Source organism: Panicum virgatum, chromosome 2N (genome assembly GCF_016808335.1).
Source record: "Panicum virgatum strain AP13 chromosome 2N, P.virgatum_v5, whole genome shotgun sequence".
Taxonomy (NCBI): Eukaryota; Viridiplantae; Streptophyta; class Magnoliopsida; order Poales; family Poaceae; genus Panicum; species Panicum virgatum.
This window is the reverse complement of record NC_053146.1, coordinates 58,728,771-58,751,100: the sequence shown is the minus strand read 5'-3', so window position 1 is coordinate 58,751,100 and position 22,330 is coordinate 58,728,771. Positions and strand designations below refer to the sequence as shown.

The window sequence follows — 22,330 nt, the reverse complement described above, 5'->3', positions numbered from 1 at the left end:
ATGTGTCATTCACATTTTCTTTTGAAACAATCATCTTTTATATAATGATGTATGGAATATCTTGATGATGGGCAAACCGTACATAATTTGATGATAACATATTTCCTTTAACTTTTAGTTCACATTCTAGTATGGAACCATCTTATAGTTTCAACATATTCTTTATTTTATTTTGAAAAATACCATCACTCCCTATATATACAAATTAAAACACCGCATTTGTTTACTACAATTTGTTGTATCTAACTCTTTCATATAAATAATAGGATACATTCAAGAATGCGTGGAAAATGATGCTTTTTTGTAAGGTATGAAAAATGATGCTTACCATCCATGAAAAATATAGAAATGATCAGCATGCAATTCGTCTATCTTTAATGCAGTCCTTTTATCACCAATACATCACAATATACATAACCAGATTGACAAACTGGAGATCTTGTAATAAAATATGACTCGAGGTGACCGTCTATATTTCCATGTGCACGTTAGCCTTAGAACTTTGTTTCGTGTGCATTGGTTGCATGGTTTTGTCCACCAATTTCCAGGATAAACGGAGATGAAATGTAATTTAAGTTGAATGCAAGATTACTGCAGCAAGGTCCATGACTCTGCATGCAATGCATGCAGTGTTTCTTGTGTTCAAATGTATGCATATCCTTTGCAAGATAGAAATAAAATGTCTACAAATTTGGATGTTGTGCATACATGGAGACAAAAGGTGTCATGGCAGGCATATGCAAGGTGCATTGTTTGTTGCAGCTAGAAACTTGTGTGCCTCTGCATAAATTGACAAAATTCAACAACTTTCCTTGCACTAAAAGGCTGAAACGTATGTGCTGCTGCCAACTGGTAACTGACTTGTTCCTCTTGCATGAGTTGACTGCAGTGCAAGAAAAAACTGCAGAAAGATAAGGATCGGAGTGCGTGCTCAGAAATGTGATTTCTGCTGCATTTCATCACCTCAGTTTTTGCTTTCTGAGATAAAATGTCAGATGAATGAATCAAGAGGGAGCTGCTAGACCACACGATCGAAGAAGAAGATATCAACAAATGTCGTCTGTAAGTATCAAGATAGATTTTCAGATAACTTTATTGAATTCTGAATTAGATCGAGTTCGTCACTCAGCTCAGCATGCATTTCTTGCTTGAAAAGGACGATCTGAATCAAGAACCCAGGAAATCGAACATCAAATAGGAAAGAAAGCATCGAATTAAAGCATTTAAGACAGCAACTACTTAGGGCCTTAGGGGTGAGGACGATAGTGAGCTTAGCAGTCCCATTGCAGCTGCTCCATGGCGTTGCCGGCGCCGCCCCCGCCTCCGCAGAACAACCCGCACGACTCCATCAGCTCCAGATCGAACGCCGTTGCGCCGGCGCCACCGTACACCGAGGAGACGTCCATCATGTCCATGCCCTTATCATGAGCTGCACCACCGTTCACCACCGTCGGCCGGCCGACCACTTCCCCCTGCACCAGCCCTTGTGGTGGCAGCAGCGGCTGCTGCTGCTGCTGGCCCACCTCTATCCCTGCACACATGCCGGACTCGACGGCGGTGGTCCACATTCCCGCCGTCACGTCCACGAAGGCGACACCCATGCCTTGGCTAAAGCCGTTGCCATTAGTCATGCCGGCGGCGTGATCCATGGAGGACGACGAAGAGGAGCCGTTCATGAAGTCCATGGAGGTGTGGAGACCTGCGGCATTCTGATCCCTGAAGCTCATCAGCACGCCACCGCCGTTGTCGGGGTAGGGGTATCCCGGAATCCCCGCGGCTGCCACCTGGTCAAGCCCCATGAGCACGCCGGCCGAGTTAGGGACGTCGTCGTACATTGCCGGCGCCATCTCCGGCGGCGGCGGGGCCGTGACGGTGTCGTAGGCGGCCTTGGTCGGGGAGCTAATGGTGAACGGCGTGGTTGCGCCGCCGTTGGTGATGGCACCATTGGAGTGGAACTGGGCAGGATTGCTAGGGTTTGCCCCGTTGCCGTGGAGGAGAGACCTGGAGGCCGGCAGGAGGTTGTGGGTCTTGGGGTCCAGGCCCTGCGCGATGAGCTTTTTCTTGATGCACGAGTTCCAGAAGTTCTTGACCTCGTTGTCCGTGCGCCCGGGCAGGTGCTTGGCGATCTGGGCCCACCTGTGAGCATGCGCGCAGAGACCAGCCATGGCGGCCGCAGATGAGTTCCATGCATCAACCAGTTCGCCGGACCGGAGCCAAGAGAGACGGCGAGCATGCCCTTACCGGTTGCCGAGGATGCGGTGGACGTCGATGATGGTGCGCTCCTCCTGCTCGGAGAAGGTGCCGCGCTTGAGGTCCGGCCGGAGGTAGTTGATCCATCGGAGCCGGCAGCTCTTGCCGCACCGCTGCAGCCCTGGTCGATTTGGCAAGAACACGACGCGCATCAGGGACACCGAGCAAATCCAATATTCCTCCCATGGATCACAGAAGGACGGGCCTACCGGCGTGCTTGGGGACGGCGCTCCAGCAGCTGTGGCCGTGGGCGGTGATGTACTTGACCAGCTTCTCGTCCTCCTCCGGTGACCACAGCCCGCGCTTCACCTTCTGCTTGCTGCAGCAGTGGTGCCCCATGGCCGCCCGACCGCTCCCCTCTCTCTCCTCTCCCTAGCAGTTTCCTCTTCTCTCTCTATCCCCTCTCCTCTCCTAACAGTGTATGTAAAGCCTGAAGCACACGCACAACAGCACACCCCTTTTGCTGGTGAATTGACCTTTATGCGTCTCTATGTGTCTCTATGTGTGGGAGAAGGAAACACCAAATAAAGTCTTGTGATCCCCGCAAAAAAAAAAAAAGTCTTGTAATCTGTCTCAAAAGGGCACTTAATTGTAATTAGGCAACTAAGCAAGCAGTATACTCCTCTAGTTCCTTTATTTTTAACCGAGAGGTACGTCGTCACTGTACTCTCTCTGTGTGGCCATAAGCCATTTTTCTCCTCATCAAAATCTTAATTGGGCACATGCATGAGTCGTATATAGTATACACAGATGCACAGTATGCCTCCATATATAAATTTATTTTGTTTGGTTTTGTAAATATATATAGAATGCTAAAATTATTGAGTGATCAAAGTGGCGACTTGGAGATTGCGTCAATGTCTACTGTACAGTTAAAGGGCATTTATTTGCCACTCAAAAAAGGGCATTTATTTGTAACCGGAGGGAGAGGAAGTTGACGACCGTAGTGACATCTTCTCGCTATTAATCTTGTTTTGTCTTCTCGCTCGCTTCTATATTGACAACCTAACAAACAAGAAAATTCAGAGGAATATCATCAAAATAATTGACATTATACATTCAAATTAAATCACCTGCATCTTGCAGTTAATTTCCGGTACTATATATTGACCACCTAGCGAACAAGAAAACTCGGTGTCGATCACATGTTCAAATAATCACTACTGGAAAACGGAATTCCCCTGTCGGTACGAAACCATTAGGGAAATAACAAATGCTATTGCCTAGGCAATCCTCTCAACAAATTAAGATCCATTTGAAGAACCAGCAAACTAACTGAAGTCTGAGAGACTTCTTGGAGCAACTTATTAGGAAATTCTAATTGCGTTCGACTATCTTAGAATGCCTTTTATACAAGAAAAAAACATTTTTATGAGACACAATTAATAAAATGTGGGAGCTTGCCGCTATGTTTGTACTCAAGAATTGTTTATTTCAACTTCTTTGTAAGTGGAAAATGATATTGGGTCTCAGTTAGGCAGTTACTGTAAAAGCCTAAATTAAGACCATACATGTTTTGCCGCGAGAATTGGAGGAAGCGAGGATGATCGATGAAGATCGAATTAGCAGCTAGGTATCATTGGCGTTGTTTGTACTCAAGAGCCAGCAGGAATCTTCCAATTCTTGTATCTTTGCAGCCCCTAGCTAGCGAGCTATAAGAGTACCAAACGGTCAGTGTTAATTGCAGTCTAGTAGCTAATCAGTTGCTAAAACTTGTGAGAGTCCAGTAGTCCCCAGTGGGGAGGATGCGTTGCAGGGAAGCTGCCGGCCGGCCTGGACTCTTGAAGCACAAGAGAGCGCTGTCTCACGGAAGCTTCTGATGTTCAGGTACTCATCGATCACTGTCGGTGCCGCGCCATTCGTGCAACTGGGTCGTTGTTGCTGCAGGTGCTACCGTTTCATGACAGTAGGGTGTAGGTGTCCTTGTTCCTTAACTGCTCTGTTCGTTGACGAGGTTTCACAAAACGTGATTCAGATGTGAACGTGTATGGCAGGCAGTTTCGGATTTTTCTCTGAAAGCTCGGAAATAATAGCTTTTCCCACGGGTTCTACGTTTCAGTATTTGGGCTCTGAGACAGAGATAGAGCCACGCAAAATTCAGAATTATTCCAGATATATTTGGTGCCTGATGAGACACTGCCTGTTTCCGCAGCTGGTACTAATAATACCATGCATAAAAGTCACTTAATTAATTAAACGTTTCCAATCCAGGCTTTAGTTCCTGGTTCCTCCATGAATCCTGGTATCATGAAGTCCGTGAAATTCCTGTAATTTTCTGCATCCAGCAAGTCGTCTGGAGACGCATCGATCGAGTATGGTGAAAAGGAAAGGAGAAGGTGGAATTTCCTATAACTGGACCGTGTGGATGTCTGCAAATGCTCGTATATATTATAGGGTGATCGACTCAGTAAGTCAGTAGTAAATCCGTGTCTCTAAAGTTACTTGCTTCTTCCAGCATTCCTCGTATATGACTTGTAAGAAACGAAAAAGGTGTATGAGTGGGTGGCAGCAACGGAGCAGCAGGTGTCGAATGCAACACTACATTGATCCGGTCAGACAACAATCTTGTCGAGCTTATGAATTTCTGTCACAATGACTTGGGTCTACTTTGATGGCTACATAACACATTGTTAATTTAGGTACCAGCTGCTATCAATGTAACTAAGGGTAGTAACAATCTTCATTTTCTTGTCATCAAGAACTAGAAATAGTAGTGGTAGTTATGCTGCATGAATTAGATTAGTATTACTGGTAGTTATGCAGATCATTACTCCTATGTGGCATATCCATCAGCATGCATGCTACTTTTATTCAAGTCTTTTTCGATAAGGGTTTTATTCAAGTCTGTACCTTACGGTAACATTTACCTGGATTTGATTTGAGGGGCAACATAAGCAAATATCAAGGAAGGCCTCTCACATAACTTATTATATTCCCTCCATTCCAAATTATATCTTTTTAGCTTTTCTAGATACATAATGAAAGCAATGCACCTAGAAAAAGTTAAATGATGACCTATAATTTGGGACTAAGGGAGTAATTCCACGAGTTGTCTGGGGAAAAATAAAGATGAAATAATGTTAAATACTCCCTCTGCATCCAAATATAGCTATGTTTAGGTTTGTTCAAAGATTTCTAACTTTGACCAACAATATTTCTAAATAATTTATTTAAATATAAAATGTTACATATTATGATATTTGTTTCGTGATGACTATGTCAATATCATTTTCATGCCATCAATCTTTATGATATGTTTTTTTTGCTATTCATAGTCAGTTAAAAATGATAGACTTAAGATAAATCTAAATATTTTGGGTCTTTGCCGAGTGCCGAGGCTTTGCCGAGTGTTTTGGATCTGGCACTCGGCAAAGGGTCTCTTTTCAGTGCCCAAGAAAAAACACTCGGCAAAGCGTGCGGCACTCGGCAAAGCGTGGGTTTCCGGCAGTGATAGCTATATTTTGGGTTGGAGGATGTAAGTACCAGGATTTTGCCTCTATTTACCAATTTCGATGAAGTAGAACAAACTCCACCATCTTCAAGAACTCTTTTTTTTTCTTTATGAAAAATTTACAAGTAGTGTAGTCCTCACAAAAAAGGCAAAATAGTATGGGAATACGTATTATATTTTGTTTGAAGTGTAATAATTCGGGGAAAACTAAATTAAATATGGATGTTCCTTATAAAATTAATTGACATTCGGACCCCCCCCCCCAACCTCACTCCACCTTCTTCAATCCAAACATTCTCCGTCTCTGCGAACTTCAATCATGTTTTGCATCTATCTAGTGAACACTAGCTCCATATATGTTAGTGTTTATTAGGTTTAGGTTAGAGAAGCCCACGGCGACTTCCTTCCAGCAAAGGAGGTGGGCAACAAGGTGGCGAGGGCACCACTAGCTAGGTGATGGAGGACGGTCGGTGGAATAGGTCATGGCATGGGCAACAAATCAACTACATGTTGAAGATTTCTATTATTAGCTTGAGGAGATTTGGTGGTCATAGATCTGGCGGTGAGAGCCGTCAAAGATGTGCAAGAGAGTGGATTGGGAGCGGCGGTGAGGTGGGCGAGCATTGTCACCAGAGCAATTGAGAAATGTAGGAAAAACAACAGAGGGATATATTGCAGTAAGAATAAAGAATGGGAAGTGTTGACGATGAAGGTCACCATTCATTCCTGTGGCGGTCAAGTTCAAACGTATTACGATATACCCAATAATATTGCGAGTATTTTAGCTTAAAAATATTCCTGAATAAATAAGGAGAAATCAAAAGGGCTTAAGTGTTTGACTCAACACCAAGAACAGGAAGAAAAACCCACAAACATCCAGATAACATGGTCCAATACCTGCCATGCCAAGTAGGCAAGTAGCCGATGTTCTCCCTTTAGTCTCACTCTCTGTCTCTCTCTCTATCCTCCTTTTTCCAAGTACCTTTCTCAATGTGTACCTTTCTTTGCTCGGGATCCTGCAACAGTGTGTGCACACAGCACACGAAACCTCTTGCGCCCGGCCGCAGCCCTATATCTTGCTGTCCCAGCCTTGCTAATAAACAAAGGCAGAAGCACAAATCTTGTGGTTTAAGCTGCCAGCGCGAGGAGAAAAGGGTTCCCTTTCTTCTCCCCATCAGCGTCACTAAAAGGGCATTGCTACGGTACTCCTATTACCTCCTAAGAGGTAAGAGGTTGAATAAATCTGGACCTTTAAATTTTAGAGGAAAGAAGCCAATTAATTAAATGTAAAAATGATTTTACATGCCGTTTCAGTTAGCATGCATGCATGGAGGGAATCTAGCGTGGGCTGGGACCCTTTTTACTCGGAGGTGGTTCATTTTCAATCTACTGCACGCATGTTACATTTAGTTGTTGTCACGTTAGAATAAAAAAAAAGTGTAAAAAACATGTCGTATTTTAATTAGATCTATTTTTTCTGATGACTTGGAGAAAAATTAGATAGACTGATTCCATCATATATGTACCCTTTCAAAAAGAAACAAATCACGCATATCTTTCAAAACAATTGCCATGTATATAACAAAAAGATGACATCCATGTGACATGCATATCACCTATCTATTATTTTCATTGGAAATAAAAAATGCACCTTTTGCTAATTACAAAATATTTCGCCTATAATAGATCTTAATTGTAAGATGACATGTTGCGACAGGCAAAATCAGCAAATGGGTGTATGACGTGATTTGAGCTAGGGATATGACTGGCTAGGTGAATTCTTTTCTACCTAATCCATGTCATGAGATAGGGTTTGCAAATGTCGTGTGATTAGAGGGGAAAAGAGCAAACGTGTGATGTGATTTGAGCTAGGAGATGATTGGTCAGGTGATGGGAAAAAATAGAAATATTAGATCTCAACTAATCATGCATGGAAGTTGGATCTAATTCTCTACTTTGGATTTAAAATAAAATTATAACTATTACCTCATAGGAGGTAATATAACCTTAGATCAACGGTCCACAGTCATTTCGGTGTACCGTAGCAAACCCCTCACTAAAAACGTCTCATCTTGCTGCAGGCATGCAGCGCCCGAGGGCCCCTACGCGATTTAATTTGCAGCTTTGTCGTGACGCACGCGCGCGCGTCTTGTGTGGGGTGCGACACCACGCATCACACTCAAAACATAACTGAAGGGTGGTGCAGCATGTGTGAGATATGTCGTGGAGGCCGCGGCCGCATACGCTGCAAGCCAGTCTTTATCCACCGAGTGATTTTGATCCAGTGGGCGAGGAAATTGAGCGTGTTGGGCCTCACCACAACATATCCATTTGGAAACACAACATGAGGTTGAGGCTCCAAGGAGTTTAGTGAATAAACCTATATAAGAGCAATCTCCAAGAGTTTTTGTAAATTTATTTGAATTTGTAAAAATAGAAAACTATAGAAAAAGCTCAATCCAACAGTATCTCCATCCACCTCTCTTCTGTATCTGGTTTTGTATCCGCTCCTCTCCGCTGGGCATTTTTGCAGTGCAGCATCGCTAGCCATCTTCCTCATCGCGCATTGCTCCTCTTTTCCCGTGGCCCTTCCTCCTCCCGCGCGCCTGGGAGTGCTGACGCCGCGCCTTGGGGGTACCGTGGCTGCGGGGCGAGTGCCACCGCCACCCTCATTCGCGCGCGAGCGCTGAGCCGCGTCGGGGAGCACTGCCGCCGGGCACGATAGAGCTCACCCGCTGCCTTGGGTCACCGTGCGCAGAGAGCTCTGCGGGCGCGAGCGAGCGCCGCTGCGGCCACGCCTGGGGAGCTCCGCCGCCGGCCACGTTCGCGGGCGTGCTAGAGACGGAGTCGAGCTCGGCGCGGCGGGCATGCTAGAGACGGAGTCGAGCTCGGCGCGGCGGGCGTGCTAGAGACGGAGTCGAGCTCGGCGCGGAGGTGTTGGGAGGTGGGCGGTGCTGGAGGCGGGGCCGAGCTCTCGCGGCAGTGTTGGAGGTCGATTTGGCGGCGGAATCACTCGATTCGCCGGCGGGGAGAGCTGGATTCACCGACGGGAGAACTCGATTCGCCGCCGCTGCCCCTCACCTTGTCCGCCGCCGCTGGCTGCTGCGACTGCGGATGGACGCGCCGTGAAGCAAGGGAGGGGATGAGGTCGCGAGGGGCCGGGCGGTTGCGGCAAGGGTTCCGCTCCCAGCCGTGGTGGTGGCGCTGCCGGCCCTGTCTGCTCCGGCTTCCACTTCTGTCGTGGTGTGTGGCTAGTTGTCATCGGAGGCATGGGCAAGCGGAGGAAGATGAAACGAGGGGGCATTTTACCTAGATTGTTGGATTACTCTATAAAATTAGGTGGTTTTCTACTTTTACAAAGAGGTACAATTTGTAAATTTAGCTAACAAAATATAAAAACTCTTGAAAATGCTTTAAAAGTAGTCCTTTCAAATTGACCTCTATATATCTCTATCACCCTAGTCAATTAGTCATGCCGATGCGCAATAACAATGTGTGATGTGCTAATTAAGCAGTAAAAAAAGGGGATGGCTGATTATTATGTGTGACATCCCGAAAAATCTACCAAGTTAAAACACGCGCTAAAGATAATCTTTCATCGTTGAGCTCAATCAACCCTAAACCCTATTTCAAGTGTTGTTCCATCTTTTCTCCTTTTTCCGCCGACCGTCCCATCCCGCGCCGCTCGGGGGCTGTCGCCCACGCGCGACCGCCGACCGCGAATATCGCCGGCACGCTCTTGCTCTCTTTCTCTCTCTTTCTTTCTCTCTCTCTCCTTTTCTTTTCTTTTTCTTTTTCCTTTTCCCTTTTCCTTCCTTTTCCTTTTTCCTCCTCCTCCTCCCTTCCTTCTCTCTCCTTCCTCCCTCTCCTCCCGCGCGCTCCCGAGCGCTGCTTGGCCCGCGCACGCCCAGCCCCGGCTCCCCGACCTCGCCCTCCCGCGCGCAGCCACAGCAGCTCGCCGCCGCCCACTCCCCGCGCGCGGCACGCGCCTGCTCCCCACGCGCGCCCACGCGTGCGCACGCGCGCGCATGCACGCGCTCACCGCGTCGCGGCGCACCGAGCCGCGCACGCCGCGACACCGGTTCGCCCGCGCGCGCGTCCGTGCCACGCCGCCCGCCCACGCGTGCCCGCGCGCCTGCTCCGCCCGCCCGCCGCCTTCCCCTCCACGCGCCCCATGCGTTGCACGCGTGCACTCTGAGCTCGCCGCGCCGCCCGGCACAGCGCCACCGCCTCGCCGCGCGAGCCCCGCTGCTCGCGAGCAGTGCTCGGCGTCGCTTAGCCACGCCGGCCCCTCCTCCACGTGCCCGCCGACGCCCTCGACGCCCTAGCTCCCACATCCGCTAGTGAGCAGGGCCACGTGCGCGCCGCGTCTTCGCCGCCGGCCGTCCCCACGCACTCCGCAGAGCTCGCTGCGCCCTCGCTCGCCACCACCGCCTCGCTCCCTCTCCACCACCTCTTCCGGCCTATAAGTAGCACCCCCACGCAGCTCACCTCCCCCACGAGCTCCACCGCCACCCCTAGCCCCTTCCCCGGCCTTGCAACGCCGCCGCCGCAACCGTCTCCGCCTGCCGCCGCCGGCCCTCGTGGTCCCGCCGCCTCGCTCCACCCCAGCTCGAGCTAGGTGGGGGAATCAAACCACCACCTCCTCCTCCTCTCCCTTTCCCCTATTCCGGGCCGCCACCGAGCCCCGGGCAGCCGGAATCGGCCGGCGCAGAGGCTCCCCCTCCCCCTCCTCTGTTTCCCGTGGAGGGGAGAGGAAGAGGGTGGCTTTTTGCCACAAAACCCTTGTTTAACCCCTAAACCTCTCCGTAGCCTATCATTGTATGCGCCAAGTAATCTCCAATCGACCTGAAACTTTACCACGCTATTCCTATTATAGTTTTGGCCATGCCATTAGGAAACCGTCCAGAAATATTACTCCTATCTTCATATCGTAATTGTTTCCGATTCGAGCTCAACGATAAAACTTTTATTTCTTTTTCTTGATTATGTGTTTGTTTGTACGCGTCGTAGATCACGGTGTGAACGAGGGAGAACCCGTCGACGAGCAGTACTGCGAGCAAGCGAACGAGGACCAGTTCTGCGACCCCGAACCCGAAGGACAGTGCCTCGATCAGGACCTCCCAGAAGGCTTCGAAGACGGCAAGTTCAATCCCGCCCTTTGATGCATGTTTTGTCCTAGTTTTTATAAACACAACATATTGGCTTGTTTTATAAAACTGCATATGTTTTGCCTGCTGAAAACATGATTGGATAGCCACTCCTTGATTTGTTATAACTATTCTTTGACCACCTAGATTAATGTCTGAATGCGTTTGGACGTTAATCGCTGCTAGAATGCTTAGGACCTTAAACACAATACAACCTGTTTTATAAAAGAAAAGTGTGTGAGTGTGTGGGAAGGGAAAAATGTGGGATTTCGAAATATGAGATTAGACGAGATGGATGTCACTTCTGTGTGAATTGCCGAATGATGTGCTCGTGCCTGTGTGGCAGAGCAAGGAAGGGAGATATCCATCTTGTCACAATTAAGGACCGAGTTGGTGTGTCATCTCACCTAACTCCACTATCGTGCAAACCACTCGACCGTTGTATGGGCAACGGCATAGCATAAACCCCACTAGTTAGTCTGATAGCCATCAGGAGAGCTGAGAGCAACGGGTGATCAAGGAGAAGGGATTAGCTCTGTGTGACTTATGCCCCGGTTACAACCTCTGTGATAGGTCAATGACCCCTTGGTGGATCCCGTGATGGCTAGTCAGGTCTAACTAAGGTGGGTAATGGCTTTGTTGGGATCTGCACCGACACTACGATGATCGAGCTGTGGTACCCCGCTTGTGGGTAAAGTTGCACACCTCTGCAGAGTTAAAATCTATTCGAATAGCCGTGCCCACGGTACTGGGCGAGTTACGGTGTGGTCACATAACTAGTGTTTCTTCTGGGAATGGACGGGTTGGCGTGAGTTGTTTTGGAAAAGTGTCCGGCAGTTGTGTTGTGTGCTACGGCGGATGAGGAGTCCGGTAGCAACTTAAAACTGGGATCCTGTGTGGATCAACTCTACGTGTTACTCGGTACCAGAAAACTTGTTTTGAAAATCCTTTCTTTCAAATGAACCCCTACATAAAAATTCGCTTTCCGCAAATTAAACCCTTGCCTTATCCTTGGTTTACCTTGTGCATTATATTCTGTTTATACACCCTCCGTGGGTGTGGTTGGACTTGCTGAGTACGTTTGTACTCACCCCATTTCTTAATTTTTACAGAGGAAGATCCAGACTTCGTTCCCGAAGACGTTGAGTAGAGGTTCCGTCGTGCACCCAACCTTGCCTGTGGATAGGGTCACCCGCAGGAAGTTCCGTATGGCGCAAGACTCTGATGACCCCCTCTTCGTAGTTAATATCGTTGTGTGGGTGTTAGTTATTATCCTCGCGATAGTGGCGCTTCACTGCCCACTTTCCGCGTAGAGTTGTACGGTGATGTACCATCTGATGTAATAAAAATATTATCAGCTTCCTGCGACTGATATTGTATCACTTTTAAGTCTTCTCTGATGAGGGAATGGTTCATTGTGACAGCTAGCTGCTGTGTCAAGAACTCAACATGTGTATCGAGCCGCTGTCACGATTTCTTGATTCCATTTTACCGGCACTGAAATGGAAGCGGGGTGTATTATCGAATGCCCCACGCTAAGCCACACACGTTACGATCACGAAGCCATGGTTTGTTGGTTGAGTAAGAATATAATGTAGTTAACACATGACACCTGTTCCCATTTTCTATTTAACTTGCACGTCGATATCTCATTGGTCTCTGCTGTTTGGACTCTGGTGCTCTACATCCAATCCAAGGGTCCAAATAATAAAAAAAAAGAGGCGCATTGGACATCAATTGTGCACAACTACTTTTTGTTTCCGGGACAATATATGTTCAAAACTTAATAAAAATATTTTAATTTTCTATATTCCTAGATAATTGTGTACAAATTAAGGTTTACCCGGATGTAGTTGGATTTTTTTTTTTTGGAGAAGGGGGAGCAGCTCCCAGGACTGAATTACACCAAACTACCATACCACAGGAATGCCCAATAATCGATCCATTTCTATTTTCTAATATACTTTTGGTGTGTTTCCCGAGATTTGTGCTATAGTAAAATTTTTATTTTGGGGAGTAGTAAACTAATAATATAACTAGTTGAGAAATGGTAGGGAAGTTGCAAAACAAAGGAAAGCTGTTGTGAATGCCACAAAATGATTTCAAATCGGGGTAACATGTACTTAGGCCCATGGGCTTCTTTCTTTCCGCCCGCATCTCTGTCAATCCCCGCGCGCACCGGCAGCCCACTGCAGGAGCTTGAAGGGTCTTGTTTGGTTTGACAACAAAACTAATGCATGTTTTCTGAAAAGAGAATCTCGCATGCATAAAGTACTAAATTATGTTTATTTGTAAAATCTTTTTATGAATGGGTGTAATTTTTCGTGACGAATCTAATTACGGTAATTAATTGATGATTAGCTACATTGATGCTACAGTACGATTCTCTAGTCGTGCGGTCAAAAATCTTATTAGATTCTTCGAGGTCACTAATATAGAGGTTCTAAAATTAGTTTTATAAACTGATTTTGTTTAACACTGTAATTAATGATCAAATTATTACTATTTCTACCGCGCAACAATCGTAGCGCGGACCAAACAAGCCAAGGTCCAGCAGGTAAGGCAAGGCCCTCTCCGCTCACGCATTCGCCACAGCACTCTCTCTCTCTCGCTCTCTCCGACCCTCGCCGTCCACTCCTCTCCCCCCGAGTCCCCGCAGCCGCGCCGTCCGTCCCGACAGGACCGGAGAGCAGAAGGATGCCGGCGACGCCGACGATCATCGGCGCCCTCCTGGGGCTGGGCACCCAGATGTACTCCAACGCCCTCCGCAAGCTCCCCTACATGCGCCGTATAGCCCCCTTCCCCTTCCCTCCCCTCTCCCCATCGCCCGTTCATTTCTCCGTTTCGTGATCTGTCTCCGCATTGCGTGCCGCGCTCCGTGCGCCATCCGGACGCTTGGTTCCGTCTGATCTGCGGTGGCTCCACCTACCCCGTGGTATTTCGGTTGGTTTGGGGGCCTTCCTTGGTCCTTGGAGTCCTAGATGCGATTTAGGTCTGTGGGTTGTAGATTTGACCTAGATGTTGGCTTCTCCTGACGTAGGCGAAATATATCTTGTTTGGAACTTTTGCAATTTCGGGTCTTAGTTCAGTTTATGAAGCTAATGAGATATCATTTCACTTGATTTAGCGGGTCAAACTGTCAACGTGATAGTCCGTTTGATTTCCAATTCCCCCTTAACATTGATGATTGTTTTATGTTGCTTTACATCAGCATCTGTTTATGTATGAGGATTCATTCTCATGCGGTTGTCATTCATAAATTGTTTTAGATCCCTGGGAGCATGTTTTGGGTATGGGTATTGGTGCGGTGTTCGTGAACCAGCTGGTAAAGTTTGATGAGAAGCTCAAGGAGGACCTTGACAAGATGCTTGAGCGCGCCAGGGAAGCCAATGAGCGGCGCTACATTGGTACTGTGCTTACTTGCTCTGATATTTCATGGTTGCAATTTTTGTGTTCTTTGTTTTGCCACACTGTTGCCAGTTTTTCTCACAATAAAAAAAATACTTTACACTCCCGCTCCTTGTTATGCGATGCTATTAGAAGAGTTGGTAGTGTTTCCTGATCTGGATACTGATGCTATTAGAAGAGTTGGTAGTGTTTCCTGATCTGGATACTAGTATATTCCTACAGTTGATTTTTGAATCCTTTCAAACACTCTTAGACATGCTATTTTATAATTTAGCTTTCCTAGTGGCAGACAAACTAATGCATCATCCAGGAGCTACGTTAGCAAACTTCCCTTTCAGCTTTGTTTGAAACAGAGGAAAAGCATATGAATTTCATGCATTTTTTTTTTGGAAAACCTTCATTGATGGTAGCAAGGATGAAGGGTGAACTTAAAACACTTCCCCCACAAAAATCTAGATTCATCTTCATCCTGGAACGTGTAGAGCTATGCTGTTTTCTGATTTGACTCAAACTGCTAAACTGTCGCTTGTTGTGTCTGAAATTGGATGCCTGAAGAATTTCATGATGGTATATATGAAGTAAGAGCATGATTGAATTTCCTTCCATTTTTTTGTGATGTGGATGTCCACATTTCTCCTAGCAAAAGTAGCACAAACAAGTTAGATTGGCAATTTACTCTTATTTGTCTTTACTGTGTTTTGCACAGTATCTCTTCAAACAAGAAATATCTTTCAAACCAATGGACTCAACAAATCTGTATTTTTCTTTGGCAAATTGTTTGAAATACATGTACTGTAGATGTAACCTTGCTTCTCAAGTAGCATGCTCAGTGGCCACACCATTGTGGGATCCCAAAACTTCATATTTGCTATGGGGATGGAGAGAGTTCATTGCTACCTTTGGCCTTATATATTATTAAATACAGTACCTGGATTAGGCGACATTCCTTAACTTGCAAATGCATTCTCTTGGTCAATGCCGAAATGTAATTCCGTATCTTGTTTTAACTCTCTAGAGATTTTGCACTGCCTCATTAGTGTTTTGTTGTTGTTTTTTTAAAAAAATTCCTGTTCTTTTTTTTCTTATAAACCTCCAAAAAATCATTGCATTTATGTATTACTGTCACTATGACAAGTGTTATCAACCTTATTTGTGACGGATTCTAGCTTACTACTTTCATTCTTTTTCTTCGTATTCATTCTGATTCTATCGATGTGGAGTCCTTAATAAACCAGAATAGATCGATGTATTTGTCTCTTTTTGTTATAATGTTCTTTAATGTCTGTAAACTTGCACTACATGATCTAACTTTGCCACACTAAGATAGTCGTACATAAGTCGATTTTATGGAAACCAAGTCCGGTGGCACCATTATATATCTGACAGTTTAATTGGTAACTGATGATGTGATAGTAGCTGAAAACTATGAATGTTAAATGGATTTTGCATTACTTAGAAAATCAACAAAATATCTCATAAAGCTTATGTCCAAATCAAAATAATGGAAAACATAAATTGCTGCTAAGGGAAACCAAATGAAGCCAGAATAAAATTTCGGAGTATGATTGCAGATTGGATGGTCTTATTACCAAAAAATGTGAAGAGAAGAGTAGCTGCAACAATGGGGGAGCATGACTAACCTATATCTGGATGATACTAATTTCTTGCTGTGAAATCGTATGTTTTTGCCATTTTGGTGACTGAAATACATGTGCAGTTGACCATTTAACAGGTGCTTATTTGTGTACACAAAGCTTTGGGAACAAGAAGCTTGACCACTTTTATTTTTTGCAGTCTTCATTCTGTTTGGTAGCCATGTGGCCTAACAACTTTTCGTTCCACCTTTTGTGCAGATGACGATGAATAGGTGTTCAAATTTGTTTGCCAGTAACCTGTATTTTTGCAACTTTGTTGTCAGTACACATGGTCAGGACTGCAGACCCCCATCGTCTTAGTTGTTGTCTCAGCTTCCACATTTCAGCTGTGGCCTTGTAATAAGAGTTGTTTCGCAATGGATTCGATGGTTTGCTTCTGTAAGAAATGTCAGTCATGGCCTCAGAATCTGATGGCTTACCTTCTCGGATGCAAAATTATTCAGTTATAATATGATTGTGCTTTTGCATCTCCGCCATTCTTCCTGTCTGGTGGCATTTGTTTCATGGATCTTTTTGTTAAACATAATGATTCTCTAGATTTTTATTTGCCAATCTTTCCTATTTAAAGGTTATACAATCATGTCAGTCCTGTGAGCACTCTAGTGCCGTCTCTCTCAGTTCTCAATCACATTACTGTTACAGCTACTTGCAGAATGAGTAACATGAAAGGGATCTCGACCATTTTCAAATAATTGTACAAGCGATTTCCATGCTCAGTAAAATTTATAATTAAACTAGGGGCATTCTTGACCTGATTCAATGGCGAACCCTCGAAAACACAACCTTTGTTGCTAATTTCATGAAAAATAAGCTAATTTAGGCATTTAGTTGAATCACGAATTCACGATACATAGAAAAGGCTTCCAAATCCTAACGTTTCTCGCCGGCGCGATAGTAATCGAGCGAAACGTGAAGCAGCAGATCGGAGACCTGCCGCGCCGTCGGCCTCTCCCCCGGCGCCGTCCTCGTGCACCGGAGCGCCACCTCCAGCAACTCCGCCATCGACGACTCCTCGCGCGGCGCCAGCGGCTTCAGAGCCGGGTCGAACACCTGCTCCCCGGGCGGCAACGGCGCGTCCATCCTGGACTGCACCCACCTCACCATGTCCACGTCGCCGCCGAAGGTCTTGTCCGTCGGCAGGAGGCCGGTGACCAGCTCCATGAGCACGATGCCCATGCTGTAGACGTCGCTCCTCTCCGTCGCCTTCAGGGAGTACGCGCACTCTGCGGAGGAAACGTGACGCGCTCTACAGTGTCAGGAACTGCATCTGCTAATCTGCAATTGCGTCTGAATTTTTCATTTCGGAGGCTGAGATTACCTGGAGCGATGTAGCCGTATGATCCGGCGAAGCAGGAAGCTGATTCGGTGCAGTCCTTGCCGGAGGCAGCCTGCTGGTTCTCGGCGACGGCCTTGGCGAGGCCGAAGTCGCCGAGGTGCGCCTCCATGTCGCCGTCGAGGAGCACGTTGCTGGACTTGATGTCCCGGTGCACGATCCGCGGCACGCAGTCGTGGTGGAGGTACTCGACGCCCTGCGCCAGCCCGGCCGCGACCTTGAGCCGCGCGTCCCAGCCCAGCACCCGCTTCTTGCGGCCGTCGCCGGCGCCGGCGCCGCCGTGCAGCCAGTCGTAGAGGCTGCCGTTCTCCATGTACTCGTAGACGAGCATGCTGCCGCCGCCGCCGGCGTCGTGGGAGGTGATGAACCCGAGCAGCTTGACCAGGTGCCGGTGCCGGACGCGGCCCAGGATCTTGATCTCCCGCGCGAAGCTCTTGTCGTGCAGCAGCATGTCGCTGTCCATGTGCGCGATCCTCTTCACGGCCACCGTCTCGCCGGTGGACAGCTCCGCTTTGTACACCGTCCCCGACCCGCCGGACCCGATCGCGAACTGATCGCTCAGGTTCGCCGTGGCCTCCATGATCGCCTCCCACCGGAACTCGCGCCGCGCCGAGCCCTTGACGACGAGCTGCCGGTTCGTGTTGCCCGAGCTCGACGAGAACGCCGTGCAGTTCACCTCCCGTGACCGCCGTCCATGGCGCCGCACCACCATCAGGGCAAGCAGGATGATCAGGAGCACAATCGCCAGCGTGACCGCAGCAGACACCAGCGCGATGGTCACGGAGCTAAGCGTTGACCGGTCTCCTCCGCTGCTGCAACCTCTCAATGGGCGGCCGCAGAGCCCAGCATTGTCGGCGAACACGCCCTGCGGCCACCGGGCGAACTCTGCTCCCAGCCTCCCTTCCAGCTGGTTGCTGGACAAGTCCAGCTGCACCAGACTGCTCATTCCGGCGAGCTGCGACGGCACTGCTCCGACCAGAGCATTGTGAGAGAGGTTCAAATCTTCCAGCTTGGAGAGTGAACCGAGCGATGCAGGAATGTGGCCACTGAAGTAGTTGCTGCTCAAATCCAACAAGCTCTGCAACTCTTGCAACTTGCCAATGTCCGGAGGGATCGGACCGGACAGGTAGTTCTGCGACAAATTCAGCTCATAGAGATTACTCAATTTTGCGATCGCTGTCGGGATCAAACCTGAGAGTTGGTTGTGTGCAAGATTCAGCACGTTGAGGGACACCAAACTGCCGAGTTCAGGCGGCACTGTTCCATTGATCTGGTTGCTGTCGAGGGAGAGCTTCAGGAGCTTGGAGCAGTTGCTGAGCTGCACCGGGATTGCTCCGGTGAACTCGTTGTTGGAGAGCGTCAGCTCGCCGAGCTGCGGCAGCGAGCCCAGCCAGCCCGGGATCGGCCCTGACAGCCGGTTGTGGCTGAGGACGATGAGGCTGAGCTGCCTGCACTGCGCGAGCGTCGCCGGGATGCTGCCGGTGAGCGCGTTGTTCGACACGTCCAGCAGCGTCAGCGCGGCGATGCCGCCCAGCGACGGCGGGATGGGCCCGGAGAGCATGTTGCTCCCCAGGCGCACGCGCTGGAGCGACGACGACCGGCCGAGCTGCGCGGGGATCCCGCCATGAAAGGAGTTGTTGGTGGCGTCGAAGGACAGCAGCCTCGCCGTGCCGCAGAGCGGCAGGAGGCTGCCGGTGAGCCGGTTGTGCGCGATGTTGACCCTCGTGCTGTTCCGGCACTCGAACATGCCGTCCGGGATGGTGCCGGAGAGCGAGTTGTTGTAGAGCATGAACTGCTGCAGCGAACGGAGCTTCCCGAACGTCTCGGGAATCGGCCCGGACAGAGCATTATCGGCCAGATCAAGGACTTGAAGCTGCTGGCACTCGCCGAGCTCCGGCGGGATCACGCCGGACAGCTCGTTCTGCCTGAAGTCAATGAACATCAGCTGCGACAGGTTCCCCATGGACGCCGGTATGCTCCCGTTGAACCGGTTCCCGAAGATGTCGATCATCTGCAAGCTCGCGCAGTCCCCGATGGACCCCGGTATCTCGCCGGTGAACTGGTTCTCGTACAGGTACAGTACCTCGAGGTTCCTGAGGCGGCAGATGGCGTCCGGCAGCCTGCCGGTGAGCTGGTTGTGATACAATGCCAGAGACCGGAGCTCGGTGAGGTTGAAGAGCTCCGGCGGCAGCTCGCCGGAGAGGCTGTTGTTGTTGAGCATCAGGTCCGTCAGGTTGCCGAGCTCACCGAGCGCGGCGGGGATGGCGCCGGAGAGGCTGTTGTTCGCCAGGTCGAGCTGCGTCAGCGCCTGGCACCGCGAGAGCCCCTCCGGTATCTGGCCGGTGAAGTTGTTGGTCGACAGCATGAGGTGCTCGAGGCTACTGGACTCTGCTTCATCGCCGACGCCGACGCCGCCGCACAGGTCGCCAGGGACGCTGCCGGTGAGTTGGTTGTCGGAGAGCACCAAGAAAGTGAGCTCCGGCAGCCGGCCGAGCTCGGCGGGGAGCGCGCCGGAGAGCATGTTGCCGGACAGGTCGATCGTGCGCACCCGCGAGAGCTTGGCGAGCGCGCGCGGGACGCGGCCGGAGAGGCGGTTGTTCATGAGGTTGAGGTACTGGAGCTCGCCGAGCGCACCGAGCTCCGGCGGTATGGCGCCCACCAGCGAGTTGTTGCCCAGGTTAAGCTTCTGGAGCCCCGTGAGCCTCCCGAGATCCGGTGGTATCGCGCCCGTGAGCTTGTTGCCGGCGAGCGCGAGCGCCTGCAGGCTCGCCAGGTCGGCGAGGCCCCGCGTTATGGGCCCCGACAGCGCGTTCTGCTGCAGGTTCAGCGCCGTGAGCGCGGCGAGCCGCGCGAGGCTCGTCGGGATCGGGCCCGTGAGGTTGCAGGACGCGAGGCCGAGCACGGTGAGGTTGCCGAGCTCCCCGAGCGCGTCCGGGATGGCGCCCGACAGGCCCGGGTTGTCGCCGGCGCGGAGCACCTGGAGCGCCGCGAGCTTGCCCAGCGACGCCGGTATCTCGCCGGTGAGCTGGTTGGAGTAGAGCAGCAGCACCTGGAGGCTCGCGAGCCCGCCGAGCGCCGCCGGGATGGGGCCCGTGAGCGCGTTCGTGGACAGGTCGATCGCCTCGAGCGCGTCGAGCCGCGCCAGCGCGCGGGGCACCGGCCCGGCCAGCCCGGCGCCGGAGAGGTTGAGGCCGACCACCCTGAGCCCCGCGTCGTCGCACGCCACGCCGGCCCAGGCGCAGAACCCTGCCGCGCCGGCGCCGCTGGCGTTCCAGCCCGCCAGGACCCCCTCGGGATCGCCGACGAACGCGCGCTTCACCTCCAGCAGCACGTCGCCGTCATCCGCCTCCGCCACGGAAGAGAGCACCGCCAGCGCCACGAGAAACCATGCCGACACCAGGAACCGCCGCCCCGCCGCCATTGCCGCTTCCTCGGCGCTGCACCTCACTGGCAGCCACAGCTTCCGCTACGTGTCGACTTGTAGGGAGGCGCACGAACGCGGCGGGCAGGCGTGCGGGTGCATGGGCGCATGGGTTCCCGAGCGAGTCAGCGTCGGGAAGCGAAGAGGCAGGCCTGCAGGACGAGTTAAAGGAGGTGGCGGTGTCTGCGTCGTGTCTCTCAGAGAGCAGAGGCGCCCTCCGTCTCAGTGCAATGGCAAGGGGGCGCAGGGCAGGGGGGCATTGAATGGCGCCGACCGCGTCGGCCTCTGGAAGGAGTTGGTGTGCTTGGGGAATGGCGGAGCTGCTCGGCCGAGCTCGATAAACAGAGGAGGAGAGAGAGGGCGGATTCGGCTGGCAGTTGAGGGAGTGAGTAGAGTAGAGCGGCAGGGCAGAGTAGAATGGGGCCGGCGAGAGAGAGAGAGGACGGGTGAGGTGGAGAGAGAGAGAGGGTCGGAGGAGAGAGATGGAGTTCGTAGAAAGAGAGTGGTTGGCCTCCCTTTTATGGGTGATGGATTCAGAATCCTTCCTGCCTTCCTCCCGCCATGGTTGTGACTTGTGGCAACGAAACGAATGAAGTGGCTGGAACGATTTGATATGCTGCATGGGGCCATTGCGGCGGAGGATTTGTTCATAAGTCAGCAAGATCAGTCAGTGTACAGTTTTATAGTATTACTATCTAGATTGGAAACTAGATCAGTTTTACAGTACTGTTACAAACTAAATAACTGTGTCAGATAAGTTTCATCGTTTTATGATGATGAAACTCTTCTCACATTCCATAAAACTCAATTCTTCTTTCTCCTTGTCATGTTAGTAAAATTGATGATATTTAATGCTATAAATTCGAAACCTTCCATGAAACACCATTGGGACGGGTCTTACTACGGATCGATACACAAGTCGTTTAAGTTTTGATAGGAATTCGTACAAACAAATACTTAATTCATTTTAAAGTTTATGCATTGATTTAGTTTTGTCCTAAGGTTAGTCTCAGTAGAAAGTGTTATCACACAATTAGCAAGATTGTAAACTCGGTAGCTGATGGTGGCAGGGTTGGGCGACGGGTGGCGGACGACGCTGGAATGCTGGTGCAGAGAGAGGTGGCAGCAGAAGGTAGAAGATAAAGGAGACTCATTGGATTTTAATTTAGGGGTCCAAAAAATTGAGTGAGGAAAGGTGAGATTTCACTCGAGTGAAAGATAGACACTCACTGGGAAAAGCTATACCTCACCCGAGTGATTTGGAAGCTCTCCTCACTCGAATTTTTCTCTCCAAATTCTCTCTTTCTTCTCAAACTCCGACGAGGTTAGGGTTCGGGTTAGGATTTTGGGTTGCTAGGCGATGGACGAAGACGGTCGGGCGGTGCTATGGCAGGGATGATGTTGGCGGGAGGCGATGGAAGGAGGTGTGGACGGGAGGGTCCGGCGCGGGCGGGCTAGGGCTGGAACCGTCGTTCCCATCCTACTGTGAGGGGTGCTATCTGGACCTGATCACGGGCCACCCGACCCGATAAGCCCGACCCAACTCGATAAACCCGACCCAACACACCCGAAAAAAACCGACCCGACCTAGCCCGGCCAAGTGATGGGTCGGGTACGGGTCGAAATATTTGACCCGAAACTCAAAAATTAAAAAGCTAATCC

At 49.8% G+C, this 22,330-nt stretch overlaps 3 protein-coding genes across 3 annotated transcripts; 1 reads left to right on the top strand and 2 right to left on the bottom strand.

The window, feature by feature from the left end:
* Window positions 1-1,061: 1,061 nt before the first annotated feature.
* On the bottom strand, window positions 1,062-2,737 carry LOC120658937 (myb-related protein Pp2-like). The gene is made up of 3 exons (XM_039937049.1): window positions 2,460-2,737; window positions 2,242-2,371; window positions 1,062-2,136 (listed from the first exon to the last, which is right to left on the bottom strand). The coding sequence occupies exons 1-3, from the start codon at window positions 2,587-2,589 to the stop codon at window positions 1,272-1,274; spliced, it is 1,125 nt and encodes a 374-aa protein (XP_039792983.1). The 5' UTR covers window positions 2,590-2,737; the 3' UTR covers window positions 1,062-1,271.
* A 10,671-nt stretch (window positions 2,738-13,408) lies between these two features.
* Window positions 13,409-16,418, top strand: LOC120661391. Its single transcript, XM_039940243.1, has 3 exons — window positions 13,409-13,639; window positions 14,121-14,258; window positions 16,113-16,418. The coding sequence occupies exons 1-3, from the start codon at window positions 13,549-13,551 to the stop codon at window positions 16,124-16,126; spliced, it is 243 nt and encodes an 80-aa protein (XP_039796177.1). The 5' UTR covers window positions 13,409-13,548; the 3' UTR covers window positions 16,127-16,418.
* A 154-nt stretch (window positions 16,419-16,572) lies between these two features.
* On the bottom strand, window positions 16,573-21,166 carry LOC120661390 (LRR receptor-like serine/threonine-protein kinase GSO1). The gene is made up of 2 exons (XM_039940242.1): window positions 17,233-21,166; window positions 16,573-17,137 (listed from the first exon to the last, which is right to left on the bottom strand). Exons 1-2 carry the CDS (start codon window positions 20,666-20,668, stop codon window positions 16,785-16,787), a joined length of 3,789 nt encoding a protein of 1,262 aa, XP_039796176.1. The 5' UTR covers window positions 20,669-21,166; the 3' UTR covers window positions 16,573-16,784.
* Between the last annotated feature and the right edge of the window lie 1,164 nt (window positions 21,167-22,330).

Excerpts from the sequence above, each read along its gene's own strand:
- LOC120661390 (XM_039940242.1), bottom strand. The coding sequence starts at position 20,668 with ATGGCGGCGGGGCGGCGGTTCCTGGTGTCGGCATGGTTTCTCGTGGCG. Across the intron at positions 17,138-17,232 it reads ATACGGCTACATCGCTCCAG|AGTGCGCGTACTCCCTGAAG; the intron begins GTAATCTCAGCC and ends TTTCCTCCGCAG.
- LOC120658937 (XM_039937049.1), bottom strand. The coding sequence starts at position 2,589 with ATGGGGCACCACTGCTGCAGCAAGCAGAAGGTGAAGCGCGGGCTGTGG. Across the intron at positions 2,372-2,459 it reads CGCCGTCCCCAAGCACGCCG|GGCTGCAGCGGTGCGGCAAG; the intron begins GTAGGCCCGTCC and ends CAAATCGACCAG. Across the intron at positions 2,137-2,241 it reads CACCGCATCCTCGGCAACCG|GTGGGCCCAGATCGCCAAGC; the intron begins GTAAGGGCATGC and ends GCATGCTCACAG.
- LOC120661391 (XM_039940243.1), top strand. The coding sequence starts at position 13,549 with ATGCCGGCGACGCCGACGATCATCGGCGCCCTCCTGGGGCTGGGCACC. Across the intron at positions 13,640-14,120 it reads CAAGCTCCCCTACATGCGCC|ATCCCTGGGAGCATGTTTTG; the intron begins GTATAGCCCCCT and ends AAATTGTTTTAG.